The sequence below is a fragment of the Myiozetetes cayanensis genome, unplaced genomic scaffold (genome assembly GCF_022539395.1).
Source record: "Myiozetetes cayanensis isolate MyiCay16 unplaced genomic scaffold, myiCay2020 scf1, whole genome shotgun sequence".
Taxonomy (NCBI): domain Eukaryota; kingdom Metazoa; phylum Chordata; class Aves; order Passeriformes; family Tyrannidae; genus Myiozetetes; species Myiozetetes cayanensis.
In genome coordinates, this window is record NW_026086604.1 from 148,551,257 (window position 1) to 148,570,076 (window position 18,820).

At 47.7% G+C, this 18,820-nt stretch overlaps 1 protein-coding gene across 9 annotated transcripts in view; it reads left to right on the forward strand.

The window, feature by feature from the left end:
• Positions 1-5,089, forward strand: part of NKTR (natural killer cell triggering receptor) — a 39,147-nt gene extending 34,058 nt beyond the window's left edge. For 7 of the 9 annotated variants that reach the window (XM_050309510.1, XM_050309520.1, XM_050309547.1 and 4 more), the window contains 2 exons: positions 782-880; positions 2,598-5,089. In XM_050309510.1, the coding sequence (XP_050165467.1) occupies positions 782-880; positions 2,598-2,676 (178 nt within the window). In that variant the 3' untranslated portion in view covers positions 2,677-5,089. The remainder of the gene's footprint in view (positions 1-781; positions 881-2,597) is intronic. The other 2 variants (XM_050309529.1, XM_050309540.1) reach the window with 1 other exon arrangement.
• The last annotated feature ends 13,731 nt before the right edge of the window (positions 5,090-18,820 follow it).

The window sequence follows — 18,820 nt, forward strand, 5'->3', positions numbered from 1 at the left end:
TTATATTTCTTTAAAATAGGCTATATATAATTACATGATATATAAGAATAACTTACGTTATAACTATGTATTTTATTATATATACTGTAATATACATGCATAAATAAATACATATTTATAAGAATACTTTTTAGGAATGCCTTTATCTCATAGAGTCTGGAATGGTTTGGGGTGGAAGGGACCTTAAAGAGGATCTCATTCCAACCCCCCTGCCGTGGGCAGGGACACCTTCCACTATCCCGGGTTGCTCCAAGCCCCGTCCAACCTGGCCTTGGACACTTCCAGGGATCTGTGGTACTTAAAACTAGACTATCATTGTAACAACTTGGATCAAAGCAAAATCAATATAAGACACTTAAAAGCTGGAAGTAACCAAAATATCCTGGCATTGCAGTTACAGGTGATTATATGAGATGAGAAATAGGGAAAACATCCCCCTCTTTTGTTAAAATAAAACCGAGTTATAAATGGAATCACTTCACTTGTTTTCAACTTAGCAAACAAGATTTTTACTGCATTCACAAGAAAGAGAAACCACAAAACTTTATGGATGCTTATCATGTCATTTCTAGATGAATAAATTCGAGATTTTTACTGCTGCTTTGAAATAATTGTTGTCGTGTGGAAACCTTTCTAAAGCGTAGAATTGTTCGCCGCATCCTTCCAAAGTCATTTCCATCCAGCCCCTCACCTCTGTATATAAATCACCTTTGAGCCTGCACATAAAATAGGTTTTCAGACAACAAGAAATTACAAATTTACCTTCTTTTCCCCTTTAAAGTAGGTCCTACACGTACGACAGTTACTACAGCAGGAGCCGGAGCAGGAGCAAAAGGAGCGACAGCTACCGACGGTCTCGGAGCTACGACCGCAGATCCAGGTGTGCTTTGGCACTGGATTTGAGGGGAAAAAAAAATTTGCTAAATACATACTTAATGATGTTTAAGAAAGGCCAATGTGCTGGGTTTTTTCCCCCAGGCATAAAAAAGTAATAATTAAAACCAGTTAAAATCAGAGCGTGTGCGTGAGTGAGGAAGTCAGAACTCCTGGCATACCGAATGTGAGGGTGGGGAAAAACAGGATAAGAAAGATTTTGAGTTCCAGTTCATTGTATGGATGCATTCAAAATTTGCACATTTTCCCAGTCACCATCCCTGGAAATCTCAAAAAACATGTGGAAATGGCACTTGAGGACGTGGTTTAATGGGAAAGACAGTGCTGGTGCTGGGTTAACAGCTGGACTTGGTGGTCTTACAGATCTTTTCCAACCCTCATGATTCTATGATTTCTGATTTTTTAAATAGTATTAAGTGATTTTTAAAAACTACACAGTGAACTAACTCTTAAGATTTAAATGAAGTTCCCTGTGATGGATTAGAAGCTACCTGGTATGCAAAGAATTCCATTGGTTGGTAAATTCTTCTTGGTTTAAACTGCAAAAGTGGATTTAAAACAATCTGGAAGGGAAAGTAAAAAAATTGCTTTGCAAACTTCCTAAAATGTATTTTGAAAGAATAATTTTTTACCTGCAAATCTGATGAATTTGGAATAAATTCTATTCTGCTCTGTCCAGGGGATTTATAGAAGTGCAAGCGAGAACATTTCACAGAGGTCAGGGGTGGAGCAGGAGATATAGAGAGATATAGATTTAATATCACTGATGATTGGTTTTATACCTTTTAATATGTCCCCTATTAGTCATAAATCATACAGGTCTCTACAACTGCTGTAAATTTTCATCCTCTGCCCTCCTCACACTCATTTTTTCATAACTTTATACCACCTCATAAAGGTTTTGCTCTCACCCATTTCCACAAGACAACTTTCATCATGTGTTTGAGGGGAAATTAATTAGATTAACAAAGAACGTGGAAAAAAACTTGCAAAATCATTGTTTTATTATGTTGAGAAGCTTCAAAGAAGCAATGTTGGATTAGGATATGCTCACCTTTCATTTAGGAAGCTTCCCTTGCAGGCAGGAGGCTAAAAAAAAAAAAAATCTCTAATGAAAGCTTATTCTGTGTAATTGGAATATTTCCTGTGGCTTGTCTGAAACCATCTGGACTCTTGTGTTGATGTTTGGCCAGGTGCTGAGCTTGGGATTCTTCTGGATAAACCAGACCCATTTTAATACACAATTTCCACCCTGCAGACACACACACACTTCTCTTGTGGTTCTGGGGCCTCATTTTCAAGCTCCTTCTCGAAACAAGAAAATACAACATGTGTAAAGCAAGGATTTGTGACATTATCTTAGTTAAAAGATGCTTGCAATATAAAATCAGATGTGTTAGAAGGTATCTCTCAGTCAGCTGTTAGCATTTCTAAAAACATTAGTTTTGGGTGGTTTTTAGCTGTAAAAGAGAAAGCAAGGAGTTCCAAAGAGCTTAGGGCAACACCATGTAAAGTTAATTATTATTTCAGTTTTGAGTGTCCTTCAGTGAGTACTTCAGTTATAACAAACACCACCCTGGGAAAGACTTCTCTGTCTTTTCTTCCCTGTGTCTGCCTCACCAGTGTTGTCTACATGATGTAAATTTGAATTTGAAGCTCAGATTGGAAGCAGCTCTGAGGTGTTTCCCACCTTCTCTCGGCAGGTCCTACGGCTCCGACAGCGACAGCGATCGCAGCTACTCCAACAACAGGAGCCCCAGTGAAAGCAGCAGATACAGCTGAAAACACTTCTTTGAGGATGAAAACTCTGATTTCATCGTTCTCTTCAGTGTTACATTAAAAATAACCAACCAAACAAACTGTTTTGACGGTGTCCCAAGTGAAGGTTGTTTGCTGACTTGGCTGAAGCTTCCCCATTTACCGGTGAACTCGCTCGCCTCTGAGCTCACAGAGACAAGGACTGAGCTCCACAGCCGAGTTGATTTTTTTAATTTTTTTTTTTTTTTTTAAATGTGAAATGCAACTTTTACAGGATAATTAAAAAAAAAATATATATATAATAACCCAGCAGTTTTGTTTCCTTGAATTCGCTTTTCCAAGCCATGGATGACTCTCAGAGGAATCGCCGGCACCGCTTTTTCTGGGTGCAGCAGAGTCTGTTTCTAAATAAACACCTTGAAGGGCTTTGTGCCCCTTCCTGGGAAATGTCTGTGAGCAATTATTAAACTGTGAAGTCAATTTCTTACCAAGGCTGCCGTTTCTAGTTTATGAAAATGCTTTTTTTTAAATGCTGGAATCTGCATTCTGTGCTGTCTCCATTGTTGATCGTTGCGTTCTGTACGGGACAGAGGCGATGAAAACAAAGCTGCCACTCTGTCTTAATCCCTCCTGAACTGTGAGGTTGAGGAATTCTGCTGGAAAAGGTGAGATGGTGCACGGTGGGAATTGTCAAACTGACGAGCAGTGAAGCAAAAGTGTGATGGGAATGAGTTTTGAGCTTAATGTCCAACTTGTCTAAACTTTTTATGTTCCAAAAATGAATTTTGTGATAAACAGCAGTGTCCTTCGGAGACTGAAGAAAGTGTTCCTAAACACTTCTTGACTTTCATTTCAGTTCCTATTACAGTGCTTGGCATCCTCCACCACATTTGGGATGTTGTTAAAGCATTGAGTGTGTCATGAGTTTGTCCAAAGCACTTTTTAAAAGACTGACATGATTATTTTTTTGAGAAAACCAACCGTAAGGATTCCTTTATGAACTGCCTGTAGCTGTATCCCATCCTATGTTCCATACAGGGAATATCAGATATACTGCAGATACTGAACTCCAGCTTGTTAAAGGGATGGGACTAGAAAAATTCTGGGATGCCTGATGAAAAAACCATACTTTACTTTAGAAGTTTATTACCAAAAATTTTCAAAAAATAAATAGATTTAAGCTGAAGACCACTGAGTAAGTTTTGCAATATTCTGGCTGAGTTGCTGTAAAATAATTTGTGAAGTTTTTCGGGGGTTTAGAAAGTTGGGTGCTGAGAACCAGATTTTTTAATGGCACAATGTGACCTGCAAATTGGGGTCTGTGGTGACACAACAGGCTTAACGTTGTTTGATTAGAGCTAACGAGCTCTGTTGTATCATAATAGTTTTCATTACTGACTTTCTGTAATAGCAGGAGATGCTTTCATTTTTCTCAAATGTTTTCAAATATTGGAAATGATTTTTTTTAATTTTTTGTGTGTGTGTGTGTGATCTCATCAGGCCCCAACAGCTTTGAAAATTAAAAGTGGTTATTTCTCGCTTAGGCATCAATTCATTCTCTCTTTGATTGAATTAAACCACCCCAAATTAGATAATTTTTTTCATATACTTGTGAAACATGAAAAGCAAGTTCAAAGGGAAGTTTGCAGGCTGTGATGATTCCCTCCATTTCTGTCCAGCAGCAGCTGAATAAGACATTTCTCTGCACGTTCCTGAAGTTGAATTTGCCACAGAGTTTTTTTTCACTTTTCTACGAGAACCCAAAATTCTGAACTTTCCCCCTTCCTACACTTGTAGTTTAGTGACAAAGTGTGTGCTTGTGACCCTTTCCAGTCTGTCTTTCTTTTGTAACTTTAAATCCATTTCCTACTCGAGGCAAGATGCATTTACAGACAGGCTTCTAACAGCAAGAGCCATCTCAGAGTCTTGAACAAATATTTCAGGAACATTTGTTGCAGTTTCATCACTTTCAGTAAAGGTGTAACTTGTTTGTCTCTTAACTAAGAAAATAGAACTAGAGGGCTCATGTGTAACAAAATATACAAATCTAACCATTACCATTCAATACTTATTAGTGGGAAAAAAAAAATAGCTCCAGAATCAGACTTTTATCATAGATCAGAGCTGATTTGAGTTTTTAAGGGGCAGGAAAAGGTAATAGAAATATGGTCAATCAGTTAACTGTAGTTATCAAAAATTACTGCAAAGCCACTAAAGTCTTTCATATCTTGAATATAAAGCTTTATAAAGAAATTCCATCAGGTTGGGGAGGGGGGTGAGGGAAGGGCTGGGGGGCACTTAGTGAATTCTGTTCAACTGTGCTTCAGGTAGAAAACATCCCCCTGAGCTGGTTTTCTAACTTTGGTCTATGTTTTTGCAATTTTGTTATTCCAAAGTAGTTGCTGTTTGTAAAATAAACTTTTGTACATATCTGCAAGTGCTGGGTTTTTTTCTCTAAATCTGGAAAAAGCCGGTGCTGCACGAGGGGAAAGAGGCAGGAAAATGAAAAATATACTTCAGTTTCTTCATCTGCCTTTGTCCCTGTGCAGGACTCGGGCACGAGTTTTTGCCTTTCCTTTTCCTGACCTACATAGGGAACGATTCCTCAGCGAGACTCAGCGCTGGGTTTACAGAACAGTCACTGGAGGGACAAATATTTTGATATTTCCAAGTGATTTGAGGCCTCTCCGTTTCCTCGAGATACATAAAAGGTTCCTCTCCTCGGTGCAAAGAGACGCTCGACAGCTCCCCACGGAAATCTGGGGATTGGGCTGAGCTTAAACCACTTGGCTAAATGTTCTTTGCCAAATAACACATTCCCACATCGCTTCCTTAGCCCGTGGCAGCAGATGTGGTGGCTCAGTGCGTTAATCCATTAGTCTTTTAGACCTTCTGTTCTCCAAAAAACCTGGATTTCCTCGGAAATACTGGCTTGTGTCATAATGGAAAGACTGATTGCCCTGGTCTGAGGTGAAAAGGGCAGAGGGAAACGTTTCCTTGTTTGATTTGGTCTTTTAGTGTGCTCTGGTTAACCTGGCATTTCCCTGACTTTGGAATACTGACTTTAAAAGGAGAAGCAAGAAATCCTGGGCAGGACAAGGAGGAGCTCCAGGTGACCCGAGCTGTAGTGCTGAAATGTTTGGAAAATGGTAATTTTAAGGTGGGGAAGGGGCACACCAAAGAGATCAGCTGAAATAGGGGTGAGAAATGTTAGATGAGCTCTTGTGTCTCACTGCAGCACAAACCTGTTGGTTTTCATAGGGTGGTTTGGGTTGGAAGGGACCTTAAAAAGCATCTCATTCCAGCCCCTGCCATGGGCAGGGACACCTTCCACTATCCCAGGTCGCTCCAAACCCTGTCCAACCTGGCCTTGGACACTTCCAGGGATCCAGGGGCAGCCACAGCTTCTCTGGGCAACCTGTGCCAGGGCCTGCCCACCCTCCCAGCCAAGAATTCTTTCCCACTATCCCATCTATCCCTGCCCTCTGGCAGTGGGAAGCCACTCCCTGTGTCCTGTCCCTCCATGCCTTGTTCCCAGTCCCTCTCCAGCTCTCCTGGAGCCCCTTTAGGCCCTGCAAGGGGCTCTGAGATGTCCCTGGAGCCTTCTCAACCAAACAGGTTGTTAGAAGTGTTTATCAACCTTTCTTTTAAGAGCTTTTTATGCTTCCAGAGCCGTATTCCCTGCAGAAGCCAAACTCTGGGATCGTGGGGCCGTGCTCAGGAGCTGCCGCCGTGGAGGGTCACGGTGTCTCCTGGAGCCTCACGGTGGCTGATGGTCAGCTGCCTGTGCCCTGCTCATCAGTGACAGTTTCTGATTAAAACAAGCCTTAAATCCTGCAATGGAGTAAAATTATTACTCAAGGGTAAGTGATTTCTGCTAAAAAAGGGAGTTGAAAATGAGATTGGTCTGTAGGCCCTGGGTTGTTTTGGGAACAGTTTATCCACTGCACAGCACAGGGGACACTGTGGAGTAGCTCTGTAGGAGCAAGTGTTCGTCTCCAGTTGCAGGTGAGTGACTCGTCCCCGGTAAGACTATTAAATGAACCATCTGCCTCTCAAACAGCCACTTATAAATCACAGATTTACAAACCCACAGCATAAATACACTTTTCCTACGAGATCCCTGCCCATTCCTTCCCAAACAAGGGCAGTTTGCGTCCTTGCAGCTCGAGGGGAAGCAGCATTTAAAGTGGTTTGGTTTTTTTTTATTTTATTTCTGAAGATCCCTCAGTGTCTGACAGCGTATTAAATGTCTGTTGTGTCTTTGTGTGCTTGTGGCGATCACACTCCCGGCTCAGAGTGGGGCAGAGCTGTTTGGATGACCTTGAGCTGCACCCTGGAATCCCATCTGGTGTCATTTCCAAAGGGAACACTGCCTGGGATTTAAATCACCAGGAGATAAAGCTTTTGCACGCTCCACCCCTGCCTCGCAGCCATGTAAGTCATTCTTTTTTGGGTGGTTGGGAAACAGGAAGGATTTTCCACCTGGTTTTAAAAACACTCCGCTGTGGTGCTTTAAAACTGTTTACAAATTTATCTAAACAGTTAAAGGGGCCCACGCTCGAATTCCATAATGTCCGTGTAATCCCTCTGAAGTGGATGGGATTGCATGCGTGAAATCAGAGGGCCCGTGGCAGTTTTGGGGAGGTTTTTTTAATGAAGGTGATAATTCAGAGCCACAGTGGATGCACAGAGAGGGGGTGGGCAGTAATTGGGTATTAATTGATATTTCTGTTGTATCTGTCCTTGCAGGAGCAGGACAGCCCATGGAAGTTGATGTTCTAACCCTCAGGGTGTTCTAACGTTGCACAGGGGAATTTTGTGTTAATTTTGGGCCCCTCACTGCAAGAAAATCGTGGAGGGGCTGGAGCAGCAGGAGCAGCTGAGGGAGCTGGGGGGGCTCAGCCTGGAGAAAAGGAGGCTCAGGGGGGACCTTCTGGCTCTGCAATCCCTGACAGGATGGGGGAGCCAGGAGGGGGGTCGGGCTCTGCTCCCAGGGAACAGGGACAGAGGAGAGGGAATGGCCTCAAGTTGCACCAGGGGAGGTTTAAGTTGGATAACAGGAAAAATTTCTTCATGGAAAGGGTTGTCAGGCACTGGAACAGGCTGCCCAGGGCAGTGGTGGTGTCAGTCCCTGGAGGTGTTCAGAAACTGTGTGGATGTGTCACCTGAGGACGTGGTTTGGTGGTGGACACGGGAGTGTTGGGTTAACAGTTGGACTCAGGGATCTGGGAGCTCTTTCCCAACCTTAACAACTCAAACACGGAGAGAGAGCTCTGAGCTCAGCACAGCTTGTGAACACTTGGAGCTCCCACCCTGCCATTATATCCTAGTCCTGGCCTCAGGCTGCAAAATTCCTTAATTAATTCCCTCATTCAGCCTGGAAGGGGCTGCCCTCCCTCTGGGGCTTTCCTTTTCTTCTTCCTGCACCCTGGGAGGGAGGACAAGGAAAGGTCCTTCCCCTCTCCCACCGCCTTGGCCACCCACTGTGTAACTTCACCCCAGGTGAATTTTGGCAAATAAGCCATGAAAAGCACGAGGAGGATTGGGAAGGGGAGAAGGTGAGGGTTTCTGCACTTCCAGGAGAAACATCTGGCTCTTTTGGGAATGTACCAAGTGAGATGAATCGATCAGTGGAGGCTCCTGGGTCTTCAGAAGAAGTAACCTTAAGGAAGAATGAAAAGGTAAATACATCCTTTCGAGAGGGCTAAACATCCTGTCCCTCCATCCCTTGTCCCCAGTCCCTCTCCAGCTCTCCTGGAGCTCCTTTAGGCCCTGCAAGGGGCTCTCAGGTGTCCCTGGAGCCTTCTCTTCTCCAGGTGAACATTCCCAGCTCTCCCAGCCTGGCTCCAGAGAGGCTCCTGCCCTTGGAGCAACTCCGTGGCCTCCTCTGGGCTTACTCCAGCAGCTCCACGTCCTTCTGATGTCGAGGGCCCCAGAGCTGGACCCAGCACTCCAGGTGGGATCTCCTGAGAGCAGAATAGAGGGCTGGAATCACCTCCCAACCTGCTGGTCACGCTGCTTTGTTTTGCACCATCCTCTAGTGATGGTTTTAAAGAAATAACACTGAGAGTGGAGAATTCTCTCTTTTCCAAAGATTAAACCTCTCCCTTGTGACACACAACTGTTCATTTTAAGGAGTCAGAAAGCCAAGGGAAGGTTGGATATCAGGCACTTGGTGTTCTCCTCCGTGGTGAGGTCTCTGGCGAGCGGGGAGCGCAGCCCAAGGCGCTGAGAGATGGACCTTGGTTTGTCTGTGCCACCAAAGCCACCACCGTGTGTCACCTGGGGCCATTCCCTGCTCCCCAGAGTGCTGGGAAGATGTGATTCCCTGCTGGGCTTGGCAGGATTGGATATTGCAGAAGTGAGGGCTGTCTAAGGGGTAATTTGGTCAACAGTAGTGAATTTGGGAATATGAGCTCTTAACATCTCCAAGCCAGGCTGCCTCCCGTGCCTCTGTGACCTGGTGTGATTTTAGATTTCAATACACCTCTTCTTTTTTTTATCCCATTAAACCAGGAGGAACATAAAGCCAAAATATATATATATATATATTTTTTTTTTTTTTAATTAAAACCACTCTATGTAGCAAAAACCCACACATTGCTGGAGAAATCCAGCTTTAGTGATGGATTTCCTATCGACTCCCTGCAGGAAACTGCACAGATTCCATGCTCATCTTGCACTTCTATCAATAGCTTCGAACTGACACCTTTCACAAGGAGTTTGTGCCAGAGAACATGGCAAAAAGGGACCTTTCCAGCTCTGCAGTTTCCTCCTTTGCAGAGTCAGGATCAACTCCAGCTGTATAAATCACAGTAGTTCTTATCCAACCTCTCTGTTAAAGAATTGTCAGTGCTGAGAGGGAGCAGCTGAAGTGCCAAAACCAAAATTGCTGAACTGTTCACATTATATAAATATATATATAAAAATATATTTTTTTCCTGGTATCTAAACTAAAGGACCTTTTCTGCCACAGAAACCCATCACTACTTCTGACCAGTTGGAGAGGAAGAGAATGACCTTTTTCCTTCTACTTAAGTCATAGAATCCCAGAATGGTTTGGCTTGCAAGGAATCTTAAAAACCATCCTGTTCCACCCCCTGCCATGGGCAGGGGCACCTCCCACTATCCCAAAGTTGCTCCAAGCCCCATCCAACCTGGCCTTGGACACTTCCAGGGATGGGGCAACCACAGCTTCTCTGGGCAACCTGTGCCAGGGCCTGCCCATCCTCATGGTCAAGAATTCCTTCCCAATATCCCACCTAACCCTTTCCCCTGGCAGTGGGAAGCCAATCCCCCTCATCCTGACCCAACATACTGTAAATATTTAAGTAGAAGGAAAAAGACCACCTTAAATATTTGTAAAAGGGCTGGGGAGGCTCTTGCCCAAACCTGGTCTCTCTCTGGACTAAATAGCTCCGAGTTCTTCAGTTATTTTGAGGGGGTTTGGGATTTTTGGGTTTTTTTTCCTTAAAACTTCTTAGCTCTGACCATCTCCTGGACTCCCCCACCAGCCCTTACCCTCCCCAACTCACCACACCCACATGGGCAACGTTCTCCACATGAGGATTCACAGGGCCATGGGGATTTAAAGCATCACTCCACGTGTCCTGCAGGCGACAACATTCATTCACCTGCCCTTGCCTGAGCTTTGCTGCTTCTGCCCCAGAATGAGGATTTCCAGCACCCAGGCGGGGATGCAAACCCCTCTGCCTTTCCCTGCTCCCCCATTCCCTGCCCAGGCCATGCTCTGCAGCTCCACTCCTCTTACACAAGCAGCATTCTCCCTTTGTTTCTGCTAAATTGCAGCCTGGGTTGGTTGTTTTTTGTTGTTTGTTTTGTTTTGTGTTTTTTTCCAGGCCATTTCTCTACTGCGTCAAGATTGTTTTGAAGTTCCAGCCCATCCTCCGAAGCGCTTCAAGTCCCTCCCGGCTTGGTATCATTTGCAGCTGGGAGGAAGCAAATTCTCTATTCATGCAAGTAATTATTTAAAAAAAAAATATTTTGAGCAGTCCCAGGCCTGGGACAGATCCCCAGGGAGTCCCAGGGCTGTGTATCTCCTCATAAATAACTCCTCCAAGCGACGTTCCCTCCTTCCAGCACCGCTCTCCTCCGGCTTCGTGTCATCTGTGCCTGCCATCTTCCCTCTCCCAGCCCTGCTGGAGCTGCAGGGACGTGAGCAGGGCTTGGCATCTTCATTTAATGTGAACTTCAGCTTGTTTGACCTGAGCTTCTGGATGGTGGGTCTCACAAAACCCGGGCTGAAGGTGCCCAGGTTGCTGCTTTTCTGTAGTTGCCCTCAGAGACTGGGTTTCTAAACCCCCTCTACATTTATCTGTGGAAAAGCTGAGCTGTCCACCCTAAAACATCTCTTTTAGGCCTTCACGCCTTGGAATCGTGGAATAGTTTGGGTTGGAAGGGACCCTCCAAGGTCATCTACTCCAACTCCCCTGCCATGGGCAGGGAACCTTCTCTGCTGAATATACCAGCACAAATATCAGTATTTAGTGTTTTTCTCCAGCTCTGATATAAATCAGACGACTTCTGATCTTCACCCTGGATTTTCTTGTTTGTTTGGGGGATTACTTAACAAGACTTTGTCAGTGGAGGAAAATTCTCTGTATGTTTTCTGTGTGTGAATATTTACTGAATAAGATGTTTTTTTTGGGTTTCCCATCACCAATTTCATGGGAGCACGGAATGGTTTGGGTTGGAAGGGATCTTAAAGCTCATCTCATTCCACCCCCTGCCATGGGCAGGGACACCTTCCACTAGCCCAGGTTGCTCCAAGCCCTGTCCAACCTGACCTTGGACACTTCCACGGATGGGGAATCCACAGCTTCTCTGGATACCCCTTTTATGATGGAAAGGTGGATTCCAGGGGCTTAAAATGCAGGGAGGAGCGAAGGGGCTCTGAAATTATTGCAGTTCACATGTATGTGCTTTGCAACTCCAGCATCTCCCCAGCAGTCTTGAAAATCACTCCCTACCCAAGATTATCTAAGGAAAAAAAAGTAGGAATCTGGTTTGTTCTAAGAAAAGAGGTGAAAGGCAGGACTGATATGGAGGGGGAGGGGGTTGAAAGGTGGGACTTCACTTTGCAGTGCTGCATCCCTGAGCAGCAGCTCCTATTTGGGGCGAAGTTCCCCTTTCTCCCCGAAGACTCTCTCGAATGTAAATGCATCTCCGGGTATTTCCTGTAATTCCCGATAATTATTTCAATCAAGATATCAATTTATAACTTCCTGGCTAATGAAATGCTGCTCCTTGCTGCATTATCCTTTGATATGCAAAGATGCCTTTGAGCTGCAGGCCCCGTGCTGGGAAGGGCTGTGCAGCTTTTCACACCTGGCAGAGCCGGTGCTGCCAACGTGACTCGGGATGGGGGGTGACACCAGAGCCCTTCGGAGCTGCTGCAGGAATTCTGTCCTCAGCTTTGCAGGAGACAGGGCAGGAACTGTTTAATGTGTGCATTGGGTAAGGGCTGCAGTGTGGAGGTGAGAAGCAGGAAGTGCACACCTGGCTGGGTCTGGGAGAGCCTGGTCCAGTAAACTGGCCTGTTTTCCTCAAAGTTTATCAAATCTATAAACCTTCTCCAGCAGCAGCAGGAGGTAACACTCCAAAACCAGGCTGGATGGAGCTTGGAGCAAGCTGGGCTAGTGGAAGGTGTCCCTGCCTTCCAACCCAAACCGTTCTGGGATCCCTGGATCTGCTCTGAGCAATAATCTCGCTTTTACTGAACTCGTGGCCTTCACCATTTGCTGCCCCTTCCTCCTGAGCTCCCACGAGCCTCCCCTGCTCCAGGTCCAAGGGGGCTGAGTTTGTCACCTCCCCTCATGAAGCAGCTGCCCCCACCCCACTGGTCATTTGATTTGTTCTTTCTGCTTTTCCATCAGCACCCTGGGGGAGACCAGGGTATTTCCTGTAATTCCCCATAATTGGAATTATCGGGAATTTGTGCCATTTGTACCACGGCAAAGGGATGCCTTGAGCGCTGGATGTGCTCAGGGAAAGCTGAGAAATAACAATTTCTTGGCTCTTTTTTGGCTCCCACCTTTGGCCACACATTGAGCCAGTGATTTCAGAGAGCAATCCAAGCTCTCAGCTCCAGGTGCCGCTTCCAACCTCAGCACAGCGTGAGCCTGGTCTAGACCTCCTTCCTCCAGATGCTTTCCTGCACGCATTCCTAAACCAAAGCTCATCTGGAACTTTCTTCTCTTGCTTTTCTGGGTTCTTCTGAGAGCCTTTTGGGGTTTCTTGCCATCAGTGTGACACTTGATGACCTTCCAAAAGCTCACCTGCAAGCAGATGTGCTCTTACTCCTCCAGATTGAGGATGAGGATGTTGAAAAACCCTGGACTCAGTCTCTGCTGAATCACACCATGGACTTATTCCCACCCTGAAAAATGGCCACTGAAGCACCACCTCTTGCTTTCTGTCTTTTCCCCAGTTTTTGAGCAGCAGAAGGACCTTTTCTCCAATCCTGGGGCAACTCAGTTTCTTTAATGGTCTTGTGAAGGGCTTCAAAAAAAAAATTAAAAAAAAATATTCTAGAACATGGAATCCATGTGCTTGATCATGGAAAAAGGTTAAATTTTACTGAATCTACACTCATCCAGCGCCCTGAGCACGAGGAGTTAAACTGTTCCTGCAGGGAAGCAGTAGCCAATAAAGGCTGGAGAAAGGCCTGGTGGGAGAACAAAAATATTTCTTTCCCCAAAATGTCGAAGCTGCCAAGTCAAGTTGTTAATAGAGATTATTTCTCCAGTGCAACAGCAGTGAGGACAATTTGGCTGGGGCTGCTTGGCTTGGCTCGGCTTGGCCCGCTTGGTGCACGCACTGCTCAGGCCTCGGTCGTAAAACCTGCCCTGAAGTAACACTCCAAGCAAGCCCCTTTTCCACCCAAAAAGAGGACCTGGAAATGCTCTGCTTCTCTTCTATAATTAATCCCAGGGACAAGCAGGACCAGCTGAAAGATCAGGGTCATGTCAGCTGCCCCATCATCCTTCTAACACATGGACTCCTGCCCCATCCCTGGAAGTGTCCAAGGCCAGGCTGGATGAGTCTTGGAGCAACCTGGGTTAGGGGAAGGTGTCCCTGCTCGTGGCAGGGGGGTTGGACTAGATGTTCTCTAAGGCCCCTTCCAACCCAACCCACCCTGTGATTCCCTGAAAAAATCCTCCCAAGGTGCCAGTTCTAATGAGTCCCACTGCTAATGAGCTGATGATGTCTGTCACCATCAGCACCACACCAGGGCTGTGCAGACACTAAGGCCACTCGGAGTCAGAGTGGGAGACACATCACAGCCTCACCTCCCCCAGGATTTTGATACCCAGAAGGGTTTCCTGATGTTCAGCAGCTGGGCAGATGTTTGGGCTGTGAAGGTACAGCTCCAGCGTGGGTCCCTGCTTGCAAACCTGCTCCAGAGTGGGCTTCCCATGGGGATCAGAGCCTGTTTTGGGCATCCCCCTGCTCCACGTGGGCTCTTCCATGTGCTGCAGGTGGATCTCTGCTCCACATGGACCCCCGTGGGATGCAGGGGAACCTCAGCTCTGGCACCTGGAGCACCTCCTGCCCCTCCTCCTGCACTGCCCTGGGGTCTGCAGGGCTGTTCCAAAACCTGGCCACTGAATCAATTGACTCCTCCAGTCAATTTTTCGTTGCCACTTGGATCTTATCATCACTGCTCTGTAGCTCAGGGGTTGGTGGGAAACTTCCTAGTGTTGGCACTACCAGGTATAAAATAAAACCTGATCGTTGCAAAGTGAGAAGAAAATAAGATCTGGAATCCAATATGAGCTCCTCTGAAAATTAAAACCTGGCTGCTGCCAAATCCAGCAGATACCTGTGGGTGGGCAAAGTATTGGAAGCAGGAAAAAGAAGGAAATACAGAAAAAATACAGAAAACACAAATCCAGGAGCTTCTCTGGGCTTTCTGACGGGTCAGGGTCTTACTTGTGGTGTGGATTCCCCTCCCTGCCTCAGCCAAGCAGAGGGAAGTTATTCCCAGTGAAACTGTGGTCCCTCAGAAGGAAGATCCCACCTGACATGGGGTATTTTTCAGCTCTGTGAGGTGCCTGGGGTAGGATGGCCTTGGCATGGGATGTTGTGCTTAAGAGTAGAGTAAGGACATCTTCTCCAGCTTGGATCACAGCCCTTCCAGGCCCCAGGGAGGGATAAACACCAGCACAGCCTCTGCTCCACTGCTGGGAGAACAGAGAGCATCCTCTCCACGGTGCTCTGGCAGCTGGGGGTGCTTCACCTGCATCCTCAGGCAACCTTTCTGAAGGAGGGTGTCACCTGAAACCAGCCAGCCCTGCCTGAAGAATCGCTCTTCCTTTTAAATTTATTAATTTTTTTTTTCCCTCCCCATTTTGGAGGCTGAAGTGAGAAATCAAAGAGGGGAAAAGGAAGAATTACGAGAAGAAGAGCGAAGAGGAATCGGGGTCACCACGAAGCAGCAGCATTTCAGTCGCCCTTTGAGAGCCCGTCTGTGCTCACACCGTGGGTGTTCTCGCTGCAGACACCAAGAGGGAGACGCTTTCCCTTAGTAGGGCAGGCTCTGGCACCACAGCCCTCCTTGCCTGGCCATAAAAGGGCAGTGTTTTCTGCAGGACCCCCGGATCCTCGGGAAGCTGGCGGGTTTTTGGGAAGGGGCCTGCCCCGCTGCTTGCTTTGGACCTCGTGTTAATTTTGCTTTGGCTCGTTCTTTCCTTGTGCCTTTTGTTTTGTCTCTCTCCTCCTCCTGCTCCTCTCAGGAGGTTGGAGGGAGAGAGGCCAGAGAGCCTCCAGGAATGTTCTTGCTTTCCCTATTTTTCATTCTTTCTCTCTCTCTCTCTCTCTTGGCCTGATTTGATCCCTTCTTTTCCATGACCCATACTCCTGCTCAGAAAAGCAGCTGCTGAGTGCAAACCGGCTGTGAGACGTCCCTGAAGGGCTGATCATGTCCCCAACTTCTGTCCTCTCTTCTCATGGGAGTCTGGAGGGCCCTTCCACCTCCTGCTCTGCCCAAGCCCTGACGTGCTGGGGGCTCAGGAAGGATGGGCACTAAGGGAGCTCATCCCTCCCTTTGGAATTCCAGCCCGGGGGAGATGCCCAGCAGGGCACTTGGTGCACTTGGAGCAGTGAATCCCAGGCAGGCAGAGCCACTGAGAGGAGGTTGTACCTGCCCAGGGAGACCCTTCCAGGCCTTCACAGGATCATTTAGGTTGGAAAAGACCCTTTAAGATCATCAAGTCCAACCATTCCCCCAGCACTGCCAAGGCCACCACCAAACCACGTTTCCTGGCTCCACACCTCACACATCTTAAGTCCCTCCAGGTTCTTGTGAGGGTCCTCACAAACTCAAAGCTGTCTGGGCTGTTACAGGGTGTCAGCTTTCTTTTCCTCCAGTCTCTGTATTGTTGTGGCTGATGTTTCATTTGAGACCTCCTGTGTGACCTTGTGGAGTCCCTGGGTTGCCATTTCATGGCCTAGGGAAGGAAAGGAAGAGCTAAAGCTACAGGAGATGTCCCTTTTGTGGGCACCACACTGCTGGGAAGTGTCAGGGAGGAGACCCAGCACTTCTCCCACGTCAACAAAGCTCCCTCCACATGCTCCTTCTTTACCAGTCTCTGCAGAACTTCATCTTGCTGGAGAACCTGCTCCTTAACTGAGTGAAGTCTGACCAGCCCTCCACGTGAGGGGTGGGCTCAGCATCCTCCAAAAGGCAAGGACCTCACGGTGAGCCCACCAGAGTGGCATCAGGGCCTTGGCCATCCCTGAATGCTCCCTGAGCTACGAGGGCTCCAAGCTCTGGAGCTCCCTGGTCCCCTGTGCTGCGTCCGTGAAGGTGCCACAGGGATTTGGGCTGCGGAGCAGAGCTCAAATCCCCAGCTCCCACCTCCAGCCTCATCTCCCCCTCACCCCCCAGCGCTGGCTGTGTGTCAGCCAAGTGTTTTCCAGGAGCTTAGGCAGCTTTTGGAAAAGTTTCCAGCGTAGCAGACGTGTTGGAAGGGCCGAACACTCATCTCACGGAAAGCCTCCTGATAGGGGAGAGGTGCTGGTGGCACCGGCCAGGAATTTTTCCTATGGAGCAGAGCAGGGCTGGGAGCAAGAAAAGGCATTAAAAAAAAAAAAAACAACAAACCACCCCCAAAATACACTGAAGGAGCCCAGAGCAGGCAGGACGTGGCCACAGAGATGTTATGCAAAGCACATCTGGAAGGAGTTACCAACAAGGCAGAGTCCAAACAAGTGCAAGACGTTACCACAGGGATGTCTGCGGGAGGGAGTGGCCTGGGAAAAGGGGGACAGCTGGGAAGGTGGGATGAAGATGGAGAAGCTCTGAGGGTGCCCCCAGCCCCGCTGTGGTGTGGCCAATGCCCTTCAGAGCCGCTGTGTTTCTCTGCTTTTCGGGGTGGTAGGAGGGGATCCGTGTGCCTTTGGACGGTGCCTGCGGGAATTGGGGGGACAGAAATGGGTTTTGGAGGTGGTCACCATCCCAGAGAGCCTTGGCTGGGCTGCCTTCTCCTTCCCTGGCGGAGCCCAGAGCTGAGGGCAGAGCCTGTCCTGGTGTTGGAGGTGTGGGAGCGCCGTGGGATTGGGTGTGATCCCTCCCCAGACACCCTGGAGCTGCTCCAGATTTGCCCCCTCGGTCCCCAGCAGGAGGATTTTTGGGGATTCCCAGCTGCTGGCTGAGGCTGGGGGATGCTGGGATGATAAAACCCACCCCTCACTTGTCATCCAAGCAGAGCTGGGGGCAAAATAAAGTTTTACTTTATTTTTGGGGGGTATTTGGGACCACTTGTGCCTCACAGATGCCATCCCAGGCCCTCAGGGGGTTTTGGGGGGCCCCTCTCCTAGAACCAAGTGTGCCTTAAACACCCTTCCAGTGGAGGAATCCCCATTTCCTCCAGAGAGTGTGAGAAAAGTCCCCAAATACCATTTTTAAATAAATGGATGTTAAGCCACAAGACCCCAAATTGGGGGGTTTATACCCCAAAAGCTTTGGGATCTTTTTGTGGGGTCAAGGAGGGGAAGGGTCTCTGTGTGCCTCAGTTTCCCTCCTCCACCAGCACCCAGAGGATGCTCCCAATAACCAAATATGCCTTAAACACCCTCCCAGTGGGGGATCCCCATTTCCTCCAAACAGTGGGAGGAAAAATCTCATTTTTAAATGAATCAACATTATGAGATGACAGCCCAAATCAGGGGTTTATACCCCAAAAAACCTTGAGGTGTTTGATGCCTCACTCCCTCCACCAGTGGGATCCAGAGGATGCTCCCAATAACCAAATGTGCCTTAAACACCCTCCCCTCATCTGTCTCTGGTAGGGGGATCCCCATTTCCTCCAAAAATCCTATTTTTAAATAAATTGGTGTTATGCCACAACACCCCAAACTGGGGAGTTATGCCCTAAAAAGCTTTGGGGTTTTTTAATCAGATTTGGGAGGGGGAGAAGGGGCTCAGTGTGCCTCAGTTTCCCTCCTCCAGCACCACCCAGAGGATGCTCCCAACAACCAAATGTGCCTTAAACACCGTCCCACTGGGGGATCCCCATTTCCTCCAAACAGGGGCAGAACACCCATAAATAAAATCCTCATAATGAATAATTTTGTAAATAATTTTTTTTACCCTCCTCCCCCACCACCACCAGTGGGATGCAGAGGATGCTCCCAATAACCAAATGTGCCTTAAACATCCCCCTCCTCCTAGTCTGTCTCTGGCAGGGGGGGACCCCCATTTCCCCCCAAAAAATCCCATATTTATACAAACCAACATTATACCACAACACCCCAAACTGAGGGGGAAGGCGAGGGGGGATTAAAATAAACCCTCGCTACTCCTCAAGACCCCAAATCGAGCTTTTACGCCCTCAAAAAGCCTCGGGGTGTTTTTATCGAGTTTGGGGGGGGGGTGTGTTGCTCCTCGTGCCTCAGTTTCCCCGGCCCAGCGGGATGCAGAGGATGCTCCCGGGGGGATGCCCGCGCTGCGGAGGGGAGGGTTGGGGTGCGGGCAGAGGGGGACACGGGGGTGTCCCGAGTGGGGGGGTGGCGGTGGCTGCTGTCGCTTTAAAGGGGCAGCCTCGGCCCCAGCTGATGCGGAGGCTCCAATCAGCGGCCCCGGGGCTCTTGGCAGCCGGAGCCGCCGCCGCTCCGCATTCCTCCGGCTTCCGAAAAGGGG